At 50.2% G+C, this 16,791-nt stretch overlaps 1 protein-coding gene across 3 annotated transcripts in view; it reads right to left on the minus strand.

Moving 5' to 3' along the window:
• SLC5A6 (solute carrier family 5 member 6) overlaps positions 1–16,791 on the minus strand; it is a 1,144,170-nt gene that overhangs the window by 900,796 nt on the left and 226,583 nt on the right. For all 3 annotated transcript variants that reach the window (XM_069605582.1, XM_069605584.1, XM_069605583.1), the window contains exon 3: positions 7,564–7,629. In XM_069605582.1, coding sequence (XP_069461683.1) covers positions 7,564–7,629 — 66 coding nt within the window. The remainder of the gene's footprint in view (positions 1–7,563; positions 7,630–16,791) is intronic.

The raw sequence follows: 16,791 nt of genomic DNA on the forward strand, positions 1-16,791 counted from the left end.
AATCAACCGGGTTGATTTGTTTATTCTGGCACCAGATAACGAATCTTTTCCACTTATCAAAGTAACAGTGCCTTGTATTTGGTTTCCTGGACTCCTTTAGAATGTCCATACACCTCTGTGGTAATTTGAGATGTCCAAACTCTATGACTTCAGGAGCCATGCTGCTAGGTTCATAGAGTTGGGTTCCTGATGCACTGTTTGACCCTGTTGCTGGGACAGTAGGTTGTACCAGGCTGGGAGTCTGATGGGCTCGCACACCGCCATCCTGCGTAGGTGTGGAAACCATGGTTGTCTCGCCCACATGGGAGCAACTAGGATGAGCGTCATCGATTCCTTGTTCATCTTGTACACCACCTTCCTGATGAGAGGAGTTGGTGGAAAAGCGTACGCAAACATCCCTGACCAGTTCATCCACAGGGCATTCCCTTGGGAGTCCGGTTGGGGGAACCTGGATGCAAATCCTGGGCATTGTTTGTTTTCGCTTGTGGCGAATAGGTCTATAGTGGGGAAACCCCACTGAGAGAAGAGATCTTCTACCACGTCTCTGTGAAGGACCCATTCGTGTTCTTCTGGGAGGGAGTCTCTGCTTAGAGCATCCGCTAGGGAATTGAGCTCCCCTGGAACATGTTGCGATGACAGGAAGATGTTCCGTCTGAGTGCCCATATCCAGATTTTCTGGGCAAGCTTGGACAGATTTGGTGAACGAGTCCCCCCTTGCTTGTTTAGATAGAACATGGCTGTCGTGCTGTCCGTCCTGATCTGCACCGACAAGTTCAGTAGATGGGGCTCGAACGCCTTTAGCGCTCGGAATACTGCCAGAAGCTCTAGCAGATTGATGTGGTTCTTGGCTACTGAGTGAGACCAGAGACCCTGAGCTGTGTGGTGGAGATGGTGAGCTCCCCACCCAGTCAGGCATGCATCTGTAGTCACCACGGCTTGTACTTCGGGATCGTAAAAGGGTTTCCCCTTTGCGAGATTCTCTCTTGTCCACCAGTGTAGGCTCTGTACGAGTGTTGGCGAAACGACCACTAGATCGTCCCAATGACCACTTGCCTGAGACCACTGTTTCGCCAACCATTCCTGCATGGGACGCATGCGCAGACGCGCGTGGGGGACCAGGTAAATGCATGACGCCATCATGCCCAGTAACCGCATAGCTTTGCGTACTGTTATCTGTTGACCTGACTGATAATGCGGAATTTGCAGAAGTATATTCCGAATTCTCTCTTCCGAAGGGAAGGTCAATCCTTTCTGAGTATCTAGGATAGCTCCTAGAAATTGTTTTGAGGTGCTTGGCACCAGACTTGACTTTTTCTCGTTGATAGAGAAGCCTAATTCGTGGAGGAGGTCGATAGTCCTCTGAATGTTTGACCTGCAAATTCCTGGGGTTTCCCCCATTATGAGCCAGTCGTCCAGATAAGGGTACACCGGGATTGCTTCCCTGCGTAGGTGTGCAGCCGCCACCGCCAGTACCTTGGTGAATACCCTTGGTGCAGAAGCTATCCCGAAGGGCAGTACCTCGAATTGGTAGTGGCGACTGTCTACCTTGAAGCGTAAGTACTTTCTGTGCGCTGGGAGCATGGAAATATGAAAATAAGCATCTTTCATATCCAAGGTTGCCATGTAATCCCCCTTTTTTAGGAGGGGGATTACCTCTTGTAGCGTGGTCATACGGATTTTTTATGGGGCTTGACATACTTGTTGGCAGGCCGCAAGTCCAATACTGGGCGCATTGTCAAATCTTTCTTTGGCACAAGGAAGTAAGTTGAATAGATACCCTTGTTTACCTGGTGTCCTGGGACGAGTTCCATCGCGTCCTTTTCTAGCAGAATGGCGATCTCCTCGAGAAGGATCCTTTGATGCTCTAGGGAGTGCACTCTTTGTCGTGGAGGATGGTTCCGGGGACGCTGCAGTAGTTCTATACAATATCCTGCGGATACTGTTGACAGCACCCATCTGTCTGAGGTGATCCCTTCCCAAGCCTGGGTGAAGGTGGAAATGCGTCCCCCTACTGGGGTTGCGTGGCAAGGGACCCTGAACTGAGCGTCACTGTTTTGGTGGAGGCGTGCCACCTCCCTTGTTGGGGCTGCCTCTGCCTCTTCCACGACCTCTCTTGTTACCCCTGCCGTAACTCTGGGTAGACTGCTGGTTGTTATTCCATTGTGTACCCTGTCCCTGGGCATAGTTGCCTCTTTGTGAATTTTGTCCGCGTGGGCGACGAAAATTACTGTTCCCCCTCTGGTTAGGGGGTTTGTTGGTAAGCTGGCCAAGGGATTTGAGAGTCTCATATTCATCTTTGGCATTTTTAAGTGCGTCTTCGACCGCTTTCCCAAACAATAGGTCGGGTTCCACTGGCTTGTCTATTAAAGAAGCCTGGGTTTCTGTCTTGAATCCCGACTGCCGTAACCACGCATGTCTTTTGATAACAGTACCTTCTGCTATCAATCTCCCTGCGTTGTCAGCGGCGTCGAAAGTTGCTTTTAAAATGCAACCAGACACGGCTCTCCCTTCTGCCGAGATCCGAGCCAGCTGGCCCTTTAATGGTTCTGGAGCAGAGGCAATGAGCGCCGCGACCTCTTCCCATTGATGGCAATTGTAACTAGCCAACAGGGTGGTGGAATTCGCAATCCTTGGTAGGCGGACGTTGAGGCTACCTTCCTGCCAAACTCGTAAAGTTTTTTGCTCTCCTTGTCGGGAGGAGCTTCTGATGAAGATAAGGGCGTGCCAGCCCTTTTTCTAGTGTTGGTAACCACTAGGGAATCTGGTTTAAGATGTCCCCTTATATACAGAGGGTCAGACTGGGCTGCCCGGAAAATCTTTTCAATTCTGGGGTTGACAGCTCTGGTGAGGTTCGGATTCACCAGGGAAGGATCTATTCTTCGTTGGATGGATTTGAGGATAGGGATGGTCTGAGCGACTGGTCTTCTCTCTCCTACAAACTCCTCCGCGAAGTCCCTTTCCTCCTGTACACCGTGGGTGTCGATGTGGAAGTGTTCCGCTGCTCGAGCGAGAACCTCGTTAAGGAGGGGCTGGTTATCAACTGGAGAGTCAGTAACTGGGGCTTCGCTTTGTACTGGGGAATCTACTCTGTAAATTTCCTGCTCATCTTCTCCCTCCTCCAGGTCCTCATCCTCCGCATAGTAATCTGTCCCGGTTTGTTCTTCCATCATGTCAAACTCCTGGTCCCCTTCAGGGAAAACTTGTCCCTGGTAACTGGGGAGTGGAGTAGAATATGGAGTGGAGTAAGGCTGAACCTCGAAGGGTTCAGGTCTTTCGACCCGGGGCTTTTTACTTAGCGGGATGGGATCGGAGGAGCCTGAGGGTGTGGCCCCTTGAGGGTTATATGAAAGAAAGTGTTCTGGGTTCTTATCATAAAAATCAGCTAAGGAAGACATCCTAGACATAACCCTGTCTATGTCTTCACTGGACCATTCCCTGGAACAGGGTATTACTTTAGCAGGTGATTTATGGGACTTTTCAAGGGTAGACTTGTGTTTGCTTGTCTGCTTAGGCTTTACAGGGGTGGAAGGCTGTGCTTTCCGCTGTTTCCCCCCTTCCCCGTGCGTGGAAAAATGTTTTCCCTGTCCCTTGGGGGCCCCAGAGACTTTCGACGCCTGGCGTCGAGGGTCTGGAAAGGTATCTGTGTGCTTCGGGCGTGGGGCCTCACTGGTGTTAACCGCGGTCTCGGTATCTTGGAGCGCGGCCTGGGGGTGGAAGTCGTCTTCGTCTCCCGACGATCGAACTTCCGTTAGTGTGTGTAGCGAGGCACTCTTGGCAAGAGTGGATGATTGCCTTGCGTTGTGAGGCGATCTCGATCGAGAGCGCCCAGAGGACACCGAGTCGGACCGTTCTTTTTGTGCCTCTTTCCGGGAAGTCGACGTCGTCGAGGTCCGGTTGGTCTTAGTGTGTTTAGTGTGTGTTAGGTGTGTAGCGCTTGCGTCGCCGGGGGTCTTCCCCATAGCCGCCTTGCCGGACGACCTTCCGAGGTCGGGGACCTGCGCTCGTCGGCTGTCTTTCGACGCCGTAATGCCCTCGCCGTCCGAAAGTACGGCGTCGCTGCCATCGCTGAAGGCGCCCTCCGCTGCCATGGCCTCCTGCCTGGCGTGGTGGGCCCAACGCTTTGTCGAACGGTCCTTAAGTGTCTTAGGTTTAAACCTACTACACGCTCTGCAGTTCGCTTCGGGGTGATCCCTCGGCAAGCAGAGATTGCACGTGGCGTGCCTGTCGACCCAAGGGTATTTGCGATTGCACTTGGGGCAGAATTGAAAAGGGGTACCCTCCATACGCACCTTAAGGCAGCGGGCTGCTAAGTGTAGGAATATATATAAATGTAACTATATATCAAGAGTGAAGAGTATGTACCACCCCCCACTCTCCCTACTTGTAAGGGCCGAGGCCAGCGGCCTACTAGGCCCGGGCCGAGGCCAGCGGCCTACCGAGGCCCAGATCCGTCGTGCAGCAGTCGACGGTCGATGACTTCTCCAGCCGTCGTCGAGGTTGAGGGTCGACGTTGGGGTGGGGAAGGGAATGAATAAGAATTAAAATTATAATAACAGCAAAAGTATGGCTAAGGCCAGGGAACTCCGCAAGATGCTTCCGACCAGTATGGCGGAAAAAAACAATCTGAGGATCCTACACGCGTGAGGGATCTTGGGTACAGTGGACGTCACACTAGGGATAGTATTACTGGCACGCCTGTGTCGACGCCCATTTTCGACTTTCGAAAAACAAACTGTAATACTCCGCAGCTTCCACTAGATGTCGGCCTATGCACAGCATGTGATCTAAGCAGATTCCACAAGCCTCAGAAATATATATATATACACACACATATACACACACATACAGTTTTTTAGAGGGTTGTTTTTGTTAGGTATTTTCAAGAACTGGAGGCGTGCAGTGTCCAGTTTATTGAATGAAAATACTGCAGCAAAATGGCCACCATGGTTGTGGAAGGCAGGGCCACTCTTCTATTTCAGTGGCAGCCGGCAAAGAGAGAAGGAGGGAAGCTGCTGCGGCGGCAGCCGGCATTGCAATCAGGTAAGTGGGGCTGGGGATTGGCATTAGTTTGAAAAAAGAAGGGGAAAGAGTGGGTGGGTGTAGAGAAGATGGGGGTGTGGACGGGGTAAACAGCCATCGGGTTCCATGGAATGGGGGCTGAGATCGGGAAGATCAGCTTGCAAACCAAGGAACTAGATTGGCTGCTCTCCCTGCCCTGGGTGCCAATTAACATTGTATTCACTGGCATGCATCTAGATAATTCTTCCTCATTAGCCACGTTGTGAGAATGTTCTTACCTACTGTGCATACTAAAGCTGGATCATCTGTCTCTTTCCCTAGCCGAGATCTACTTGGAGCTCTTCTCTCCTTATCTGCTTGTTCCTAGGATGTCCAGATACACTTTAGAAATTAAAGTATTTTAATACCCAGGAAATCCACTGCAAAGTCGTGAAAGAGAAATTATCAGTATAAAATACAAATTGCATGACTGTCCCCCTTAAGCTTTCGTTTTCATAATGTCCCCCATTTACCCATAAGGGTGGCCTAATCGCTTATATTGCAAAGATGGCTTATATTGCAAAGATGGCAGGTGCACATCATTCTTAGAAATGCGATGCACTCACTCAACACAGAACCACCGTCTGCCGTTACACCTGAAAGGCCTTCTGAACACTAGACAAGCAAGGGCACAAAGAACCCAAAATGCTCTGGTAGGAATCCTCATAATTCAAATTACTGCTACAGAAGCTGCTCTTGCCAGTTGCGCCAGGTACCACTTTTCAAAATCCATTAATAAAGGTCAATTTTTCTGACACATGTATGAGGGCGAATTAAACATGCCTGACCTTTCCTTGGATTGAAATACCTAGAAGAAAAAAAAAAAAAAAATAGTACAAGGTTTTACGGACTACATCTACCCAAAACACATCTTGCTTGACATGATGCAACCCTGAGCAACAACCATGAACCAAGCCGTCTTAATTGTAACCAAGACAATCTTATGCAACAGCGCCTCGATGCCTCTGGGCTGTAGTGCGCTTTACAAACAAATATATAAATGATTTGATTTAAAGCACATATCCAACTGGAACCAAGCAGAAACCTGTATGTAGGCGCTGAATGTTATATTCTTTCCCCCCTGCTATAAACATTTACTAAAACAAAAAAAGTTTTCAAATTCTTCCGAAAAAGAAATAGCACTGGTTCTCCGCAAAGAATCAGGAAGTGTATTCCACAGGCAGGGGCCTCTGATAGAAAGTGCGGTCCCCCCTGGAAACACAATGAGACAGTGGACAGCGAACAGGTTTTTATCAGATGAGGGCAAAGCTCGTAAGGGCTGTTAGGTCTTACGTTTTGAAAACCGATATGTCGGTGCCATTCCAAAATTGCATTTATGGATGAGACACAAAGTTCGGAATTCGATGGTCTTCCGAACCGGCAACCACTGCAGTGTCCTCTGATGGATGATCTAGGGGCAGTTTTTGACATGCACAAAAGACAAAACATTTTGTCTCTACAGATGCAGCACAAAAGGCTTTCTATGCCTTGCTGAATGAAGCTCATCATGTCAAATGAATGGATTCAGGCAACTGCTGAGTACATCAGAGTAAGATTGAGATAGTAGTTGATGCGATTGTCCTAGACTGAGCAGCAAATATGTGTGCATGATTAGTAAACCTTTTCATCTTACCTGTAGTGGTGAGGAAAACACCCAATGGAAGATGTAACCAAAGGGAAAATCATTCCGTTTTGACATACAGTTATACGGAGGCCTTTCCTACGCTGGTCAATGATAGCCCTTTGGATAGGAGTCTGCAACTTGTGGCTCTACAGAGATTTTGAACTAAAGCCCCCACGATTACTCCCCATGGACTGTTCTGGTTAATGCAGATGGAAGTTTCAGTCCAAAACACCTGGAGGGACAAAGGTTGCAGACCTCTGATAGGCTGTCATTTGAACATACTAGGCATTTGCTGATCGAGGTGTGAATGTGGGTTTGCCCCTTTTCGTTGCCCACTCCCACCCGACCACTGCATCCATTTTAAGACTTCTTCATATGAAAGGGGCATGGAACGGGACACGCTCCACTGCCTGCTTCAAATGCAAAAGTGCGTCTCACAGGAGCGAGCAGTGGGGCAGCACAAGCAAAAGCAGGAACTGCGCGTTTGGTTATTATCTTCACACGATGGTGAGGAACAATGTGTTCAGATCTGTTATTGGCGTATAAATGCTTTGCTTGAAGTAAGAATCCGCGCATACACCATATGCTGCACATTAGCCAAAATACCGACGCCAGACTGGAGACTCAAACTACTCCATCCCTCAAGTTACAAACCAATATGACAAATCTCTTGAACTTCTAGCTTTTACTGTGTTCTGCAGTTCAAATTCACATTTGAGCTGGGTGCAAGCCAAGCAACAATCATGCCACTGTGCCGAGCTTCATCGCAATGTACATGTTGGCAAGTACAATGGTATGGAGGATAGACAGGGTGCACTGAGAAAATCAATTCGAGCAGTACGTGCATATAATGAAGTAAAGGCACAGCAGGTCACACTTACCATCTGGAAAATGAACGTGACGGTCCCACACACACGAACTGCCTTGTTGAACCGAAGCTCCAGGTACTACAACAGAAGTGGGTAGAGGACAATAAGTAACTTCTCCTTCGGTGCATATACGGAGTAGATCATTCAATGTTACCAAGCAAACCATGAACATGGCGTTACTTACCTGTAACACTGCCATCCTGAAGCTTTTGGCCAGTATAGCGTCACATGTTTTGTATACCATGTACAATCGCCAATTTGAGAAATCCATTATGAACAACAATGAGAAATAAATGTTTGGAAGGGGCATATATATGTGCAAGTCAGAAATGGGCACACAAATGTGAGGGGCAGAGAAGGGCAATGGAGTAATAAGGGGTGTAGGGGCAGGTGGGGTCTAGATGGACGGGGCTCAATTGGGAATCGGAACGTCACTTTTTTTTTCCACATGAATTTTTATTAAACCTTTTCCAAAAGCAATACATAACCATAAATCACTGGTAGGAAACGCCGCCCAAAAAACAACCCCCCTCCCCGATCCCCTCTCCCCACCCCCACTCATATACAACCGTGACCATGAGGACAATAAAGAGACAGTCATTATACAAATTCCGGGATCCGGGATCAAATAAACCGTCAATGCTGACAACTAGGGGCTCACATCATCAAGACTCCTGAAGTCCTTGCACGAACTGGGAAGAAATACCTACAACGGGGGCCATTTGCGCCCCCATCTTCTCAGTGTCATTGATACACAGTCTTCGTGGAGCAGAACCACCAGTCTTGTAAAAATGAGTTCATACAGTTTCTCGTATGTAAATATCACCCAAAGTTTAGTCAACCAGTCTGATTTGGAGGGCACCCCGCCACTTCACCTCTGGGCCAGGGCGAGTCTCCCTGCACGTAGCATGGCCTGGACCACCCTTTGGGAGAGCGGATTCATCCGAGGCCGGGACCGGCACCCCAAAGAGGAAAACTAGGGGATGATGGTGCAGGTCGGAACCAGAGATCTCCTTAATCCAGCCTCGAAGATCTGACCAAAACAGCTGTATAGCGGGGCACCCCCACCAAAGATGAAACCAAGACCCCAGTTGACCACAACCCCTCGGGCATAGCGGGGAAGTTCCCGGGTACATTTTAGCAAGCCTCTCTGGTGACAGGTGTCATGAATGCAGGACCTTAAAATTGTGTTCCGCAGCCGCCGTGTAAAGGGAACCAGAAAAGAGAACCTTAAAAATGGACGACCAAGCAGCTTCATCATTCCCCCTCCACCCATCTCTCCCACTGCTTCTTAAAACTTTGCCTAGGATCCACGTCTGCTGTAACTAGGGCACTGTAAACTGTAGAAAGGGAACCTTTCCTAGATATGGAGTCTGTAAACACTCTTTCTAGAGGCGTGAGGGGGCGGGTCAGATCATCCACCCACCAAGGTTTTGTCATGATCCCCTTCACTCGTATGTAATCAAAAATCGAGGTTGACAAACCTCCTAAGGCCTCCACCAGACTACCATAGTCTATGAAAACACCCTGCCGAAACAGTTGAGCAGCCCACTCCAAACCCCCATCGGACCATCTCCGAGTCCCCGTCAATTTCTCTTGCCCAGCTCAAACGGGGGAGCCCACACTGAGGACAGAGGAGAGGGCCAGGAAGAAAGATTTCACATTTTTATATTGCTTCTCCAGAGCGACCACAACACCGCAAGAGTAGGGTGCTTTCTAACCGGGCTCGGGAGATTCGTACCCGCGGCCCACAGGAGATCTCCAACTTTTCTGGGGTGGACATTAACGTCCTCTATGTATGACCAATAGGTCCTCATCTCGTCTCTCGCGTGCTCCAGGAACACTAACGGTGCTGCCTTGTGATAGAGGCAGGAAACGGGTAGGTCAAATCCGCCATGCGATCGAGGGAGGGTTAGGGGCCCGTGCCTGACCCTTTGTTTTTTCCCCTTCCAAATAAACCAGAGGACTTCCGAGTGGAGGGACTTAAAGAATGAGTCTGGTATAGAGACAGGGAGAGAGCAGAAAAGAAAGCAGCAGAGGCAAAATATTCATCTTAACTGACACCATTCGGCCAACCCAAGAGAATCAGGGAGAACCAGCGCTGGAGATCTGAGAGAATTTTAGTAAGAACAGGGGGGGAAATTGACCTCAAAAAGGCGAGTCAGATCTCTCGGGATCAGCACCCCAAGTAGGGCGTAATCTCCTGCTCAATTCTAATTCCCTTCCATGAGCCCCTCCCCACCACCTCCGAATCGGCACTGCCCATCGGCATCAGACATGATTTCGCTAGGTTAATTTTCAACCCCAAGAATGAACCAAAGATGCGAATCAAGTCGAGTAGGTTAGGGAGCGACTGGGGAAGATTAGTAATGTAAGCCGGAATGTCATCTGCAAAAAAGTGACAGCTTGAAATCAAGGTCCCCGCAGCGGACCTCTGTTATCCCCCGATGATTCCTTACCGCTATGGCCAGGGGTTCAATCGCCAAAGCATATAGAAGGGGTGAAATTGGGCAACCCTGCCGAGTCCCCCTAACGGCCACTCTGGCCGACGACCCATTATATAAAGCTGCATCCATTTACAAAATCTCACCCCGAGCCCCATTTTCTGAAGAACCCTGCTCATGTAGGCCCACTCGACTAGGTCAAAGGCCTTCTCCGAGTACAATGACAACAGATAGGCCTCCTCCCCCGAAAGGGCAACCTCGTGCATCAGATCCTGCGACTTCCAGATGTTATCCCCTCCCTGCCCCCCCCGGATAAAACCCACCTGATCAACATGGACCAACGACGGGAGAAGCTGGGCTAACCTATTCGCAAGGAGCTTGGCCAATATCTTCACATCTGTGTTAAGCAGGGAAATGGGGCGAAAGGACCGACACCGTCTCAGATCCTTTTAGGGATTACGACTACACGGCAGAAAGCATGGATTGAGGGAGATGGCCCGATTCCATGACACCATTAAAAAGCCTAGACAAAAATGTGGCAAGGGCTTGGCTAAATGTTTTATAAAAGAAGACGTGAAACCGTCATCCCCTGGGGTGGTACCAGCCTTCAAAAGAACTAATAGTGTCAATCACCCTCTGGGGAGAGATGAGGCTCTCCAAGGGGTCAGCTCTCTCGCGGGGAAGGCAAGGAATTGGCAAGGACTCTAAAAAGTCATCTATGTCCGCCCCAGTTCCCTTATATTCTGTTCTGTACAGAGGTTCATAATATTGGCGGAATTGCTCAGCTATACCAGGATCGTCCCGGCAACACCCCCCGTCGGCAAGAACGAGCGAGTCAACCCTCCTACTCTCCCTGAGCTCACGCAGCCTCCATGCCAGGATTTTATGAGCCTTTTCCCCCTTCTCCATGTATTTTTGTTCAAGGAAGGACAGTTTCCTTTCCGTTTGCCCCACAAGTAGAGATGCAAGTTTCGATTTGAGTTGCTGAAGCTCAGCCCACTTCCCCGGAAACATCTGGGACCTTAATTTGCCCCCCGGTTGAATGGCCTCCATTTTATCCCTAAGGAGCCTCTCCTTCCTACCCCTCTCTCGCTTCCTCACCGCTCCCAGCCCTATAAGGACACCTCTGATCGTGGCTTTGAAGACTTCCCATACCACTTCCAAGCCTACCTGACCATCATTAAATTCGATGAACTCGCTTATGGCAGATAGAATAGACTGAGCTAGCTCCTTATTCTTCAACAGAAGATCATTACATGTCCACCTCCCAGGCCTTGGAGCTCTAAGGGGGATCCCCAATTGCACCTTAACCAAATTGTGGTCGGACCACAGGGTCACCTCGACCTTTACTTCCGAGATCGTTTCGTACTGCCCTTTGTCAACAAAAATGTAGTCCATTCTGGAGAATGATAAATGGGGCTTCGAGAAAAAGGTGTAAAGTCTTTCCTGGCCTTCTTGTGCTGCGTGGGAGCCCCTAAGCCATAGCTCTTCATTAGTGCTTTGCAAAGTGGCCGCGAGGCGCCTCTGCAATTGAGAATCTCCCTCCGGGCAGCTGGGAAGCCTATCTGTGGTTTCGACGAGCACCATATTAAAATCTCCCACCACCAGTGCGCCCTCCGTGAACGTTATGATTTTGAGTTTAAGCTCCGACCAGAAGAGATCTTGAGCTTCATTGGGGACGTAAATCGCAATCAAGGTCACCATAGTCCCTCTAATTTCCCCCTTTACCATTACATAGCGCCCCTCTGGGTCGCGAATTTGGTCTTTAGGGGAAAGGTGGGCTTTCTGGGAGATAACCACAGCCACTCCTTTTCTTAGCCTGAGATGAGGCATGGAAAACCTTTTGTATCGAGCGAGCCTTTAAAACCGGCTCCTGCCCCCTCACCCAGTGATTCTCCTAAAGAAAGACAACATCAAGACTCAGCCTGTTAAATTCCTTAACTACCAGGTACCTCTTATGAGGAGAGTTTAAAGAGTCCAATGTCAGCGGATGACTAAAAGTAGCCATCAAATAATTCAAGACTAAACTTTGATCCCCGGGAGCACAATCTACCTTGGGATGTAACTCCCAACTGAACCTCCAATGGTCCGACAAAGCGTGACTCACTATTCAAGTACACAACCCCAAACGGTCGGAATGAAAAAAAAAAATCCAGAACCCCACAACAGAGCTCCGTTCCATCCCTCCCACCCACCCCTCCTTACAGAGCGCCTGGAATAGCTGCACCAACCAGGCCACCATGGGCTGCCAACAATATAAGCAAACCACACTTTTCTGAGCCCCCCCCCCCACAAAAGGATCAACCTCAAACACACACTTCAGACCCTCCTCCCATTTGAATCGCTTCCCAATGTTAGGACCACTCCCCTCCCGGTGAAACACAGACCTGGACACCGTCGGGGAGTCGCGAGCCGCAGCTTTAAGACACGCAGACTCTCAACACCCCTGCAAGCAATCCAGGAAAAGCCACTGCTTTCAACTTAAGTCGCCTGCTGCCCAGGGGATGGTGGCGCCAACTTTCTATATTTCCTGTGCCCCCGGATGAGATGCCTTCCCACGAATTCTGAAGCCTCACGGTGTTATCCGTCTTCTCCACTCCCGGCCACTTTACTCCTTCTCGAAGAGGAGTCTTTCCAAAAGTTCACTCATCACTCTTTGGATGTCAGACTCTGTAACAAGGGAGTATTTATAATCTTCAACTTCGAATGAGAGCGAAAACGGGTGACCCCACCTATAACGCACTCTCTTGGATTGCAGCCATTTGGTCAGAGGGCCGCAGAGACTCCGTCGCGGTAGGGGGAGCGCCGAAAGATCTTGGTAAATCTTTCTTTTGGAGCCTTCCCAGTCAATGGGGCCTTTTCTTCGCGCTAGCTCCAAGATCTTAGTCTTCTCTGAATAATAGTGGAATTTCACGAGGATAGATCTAGGACCTCTAGCTCGTGCTCCTGCTCTGTGGGCCCTTTAAATTGTTGGCTTGCTGGTGTTGCCTCCGGCAAACAGATTACATATAATTGCATTGACCATCCTCGCAATATCCACTTGCGTCTCCCCTTTCTGCTCTTGAATACCAAGAAACCTTAGGTTGGAGCGTCGCTCTGTTTTCCAGATCATCCAGTTTTAGGGTGACCTTCTCCTCCCTACGCTCCAGCTCTGCCAGGCGCATGTCAAACTGTGTCTCTAGGAGGTCAGTTGAGTTCTGATTGGCCTCCAATGCTTGGACTCGGTCGTCTACTGCGTCCAACTTCTTGTCTAATGAGTCGAGTCTTCTGCTGATGTCTGCTCTATAACCTCGGATCTCCTCCAAGAGGGCCACCATGGTTTGACTCATTGATTGAGCCTCAGTCACCTCTGGTTGACTCGAAGACTGCATGGTCCCTTCTGTACTCGACTGAATGGGGTACGCCGGAATTTCTGTAGGGCTTGCAACCAGTCCATCCAACAAAAAAGGGGAAAACAGGCCTGGAGAACGGAGGACCAGGAGGTCCGAGGTGGTGGGCCGAGTTAGATTGACAGGTTAATCGGCTGAGGCTCACTACATCAGATCTCGCTCACACCTCAACCTCCCATGTAGCCTCAGACCGGAGATATGCCACTTGGGTCACAGAGACCTGGCGCCAGACCCCTAGCTCAGAATAACGTGACCAATTCTCTGACCGCCAGTGACGGGGATTTGAAGTCGAACCACAGACTCCGTCGATGGTCCCACAGTTAATGCGCAGTAAGCTGGTCAAAGCCCAAAAGTCCGACGGGGTCCGCAGGGATAATCATCAAGATACATGTGTGGCAGCGGAGGCTGACAGACCCTTAAAACAACCCAGCTCTGGGACCAAAGAGGAACACAGCAAGAAGGGAGCTCAATTAGGGAGGAGACGAGGGACGCCTCCGCTAGACACACCGGGGGGGTGGGGGGGTGGAAGAGTCACAGCTCCCTAAAGGAGGCTGCAGTGCCCGGGGTGGGGGGGGGGAGGGGGTGGCGGTTGGGGGGCGGCCCCTCAACCGGAGCACTGGAGCAAGGATGAAAAAGTCAGCACAATCCAAATGGGTCTCCTGCGACTTGGTTTGAGCCCTCGGGCCAGCCTGACACCACCGCCTCCTACTGGCCCTGCTCCATAAGTCAAATTTTCCACAAGAGTACTCTTACTCGAGCCTGTAGTCCAACATTAGGTTGCCCCCGGTGAACGCCTCCTTTCTACCCAACCAATGGGACCAAATGAGGGCGAAGCGCTCACCCCCTTAGGATGGGCCCCGATGACCAATTAATCCCTCTGGTGCCCCTTGGTGGGGCGCTAAAGCACCTTTACTGATTGGGCGTTCTCCTTTTCCACTCTGGGGATCTTGACTGCTTACAATGCTGGGGGCCCCCACCGCGCCCCCAGCGTTTCAGTGGCCAACAGTTACAGCACTAGCGGGACTCCGGGGGCCCGCTACTAGAACTCCTCTTCCCCACCTCACTCTGGGAAGGTCGCTGCAGGATCTAATTCGGCCAAGCAGAGACTTCTTACTCTTTGCAGAGACCTCTGCCCTTTGGGATCAACGGACATGGATCCACTGGAGAACGTGTTCCTCTCAGTTGCAAAAGACGCAGCCGCCCCTCACCGCCAACCCAGTGAAAGAATCGTCTGCCCGTGGCCGCCGCTCACACGGGAGTCCCCCCCCCCGTCCCCTCCGCCCACGACTCGGCCTCTCGGGGCCCACAGCTCGGGGGGCCACCCCTACCAGGTATATGTCCAAAAGCCGCTACTCGCGTCCCGCAGTCCGGACAGCGGGTCCTCCAAGGCACCAGTGACCGCTGCTTAGTGCCGATGAAGCCGCACACCAGGGCAGAGCTCCTCCACCACCAACCACCCGCAGGCGTCGGCGTGGGCTCACCAGTCAGGATAGTCTTCTCACCGGGCCTGCTCACCGACTGCCCGTGACCATTCTCAGGTCTCTCTGAACACCTCCCCCCACCCCAGCCACCGGAGGTGCGCCCAGCTGGCTCTCGGGGGTCTGATTTCTTCAGTCACAGGGCAGGGGGGCTCAAATCCCAAAAAATGAGGTACCCTGGGGAGGAGACCGGCCGAGATCCTTCAGCACATCTCGGCGCCCCCTGGTGGCTCCGGAACTTCACATTTTTGATAAAAGGGCAAATATATTACCTCAAGAAAAGAAAGGGTCATCATAGCCTTTCAGTTTTATGACCCATAACTTAAATAGTAGGTTCAACAGAAGCAGCGTCCAACAAGAATCTTTAGGACATACTAAAATAGATTAGCTTAGCTCCTGTGATGAAGGTCTCTGCTAGAAGGCATGAAACACAATTTAAAACCCCAACACCATTTGACCATTCCCAAAAGGTCTGTTATAAAACACTCAGGAAAGCCAATACATTCAATAGCCAGACCCAAAACAACATGCTTCAGGAAAATAAAGCGCTTTCCCTGCAAGTGTCCTCATTTCTGCACACCCAGCAAAGGAAGAAAAGATGAGGATACAGTTAGATCCAGTCTCAAGTCAGTTTTCAAAGATGACAAACAGGTGATCTGCGAATGTAATGCTTAAGCTCTGCAGCGCTGCCAAAAGTAGCAAGACAAGCAAGGAAGTCTTTTAAGCTTTGTTCCCCAGCTAACGATTTATCTGCTAGGCATTAATGTTTCAAGTTCTCCGTTTCAAAGAGAAAGAGGCGTTTACGTACTTTCCATAGGTTTTCTGGATTGCTCCAATGGAGTATAGTTAGGCACAAGCAGTGGGAGGGTCACAGATCAAAATCAAATTGGGAGGAGAGCAGCATGCCATATTATAAAAAAAGAAATTAAAAAAAAAGGAAAAATGGTGTATCCCCAAACCGAAAACCCAGGTCACATTAACCTGACAGCTCAGCCCAGCATAGGTAGGTGTAAACCCTCACCCAGGGGGAAGGAGAGACTATAGTATATATCGAGAGGGAGAGGACTGCAGTATTGTGGAAAACAAAGATTTAGATGAGGGGTGTGTGATTTAGATGAGGGGAGTGTAGCAGCAACCCATAAATGCATAGACAGTGGTGCAGAGGTCATCCAGAGAGTTAGAGGAAGGGGTATATCGATCATACCAAGATCTAGAGAGTGGTGACAGCTTTGCTCAAAATGGAAAAGGTGGAGAGAGATATTAGGGGAAGAGACAGATGTACCAAAAGAGGTGAAGAAAAGGAGACAGAGTGGAGAAAGGTGTGCCCAAAAGAGATGAAGATAAGACAGAGAGTCTCATCGGCACACCTGCACCCTCCTTTCGCATCACTCTCTGGCCGGCCTCCCTTGGCCCTCTTCCTGCTCCCACCTGTGAGGCTAAGAACCCCGGGGTCATCGACTCCACAGTCCTTTTCTCCTCACATCTCTAAGTCGTCAAACTACCAACTGCACCTTCTCCGAGGTATTCTTCCTTTCCTCTCCTTCCATCAGAAGCTCACTCTCTCTAGAGCTCTGGCTCTCTAAGCTGGACTACTGCAACAGCTGCTTTCTAAATCTGCCTGCTTCTGCTCTCCGCCCTCTGCAACTCATCCAGAACAGGACTGAGACTTGTCCTTGGCCTCAAGCCCAGGGATCGTATCTCTCCAGCACTGAAATCTCTGCATTGGCTCCCAATGGTTGCAAGGATTAAGTTCAAGACCCTATGCATTGTCCACAAGGCCTTCTGGGGCCTGTGTCCTCAATACCTCCAACTCTCTCTTCGTAAATCCCTTCCTACTTGAGCTCTTTGCTCCTCCAACTCCCTCAGGATCAGTCGCTTCTCCAAGTTGGTGGTAGATCTCTTTCTTCGGCTGGGGCCTCCCTCTGGAAC

This window comes from Ambystoma mexicanum, chromosome 4p (assembly GCF_040938575.1).
Source record: "Ambystoma mexicanum isolate Mex_15411 chromosome 4p, UKY_AmexF1_1, whole genome shotgun sequence".
NCBI classification, from domain to species: Eukaryota; Metazoa; Chordata; class Amphibia; order Caudata; family Ambystomatidae; genus Ambystoma; species Ambystoma mexicanum.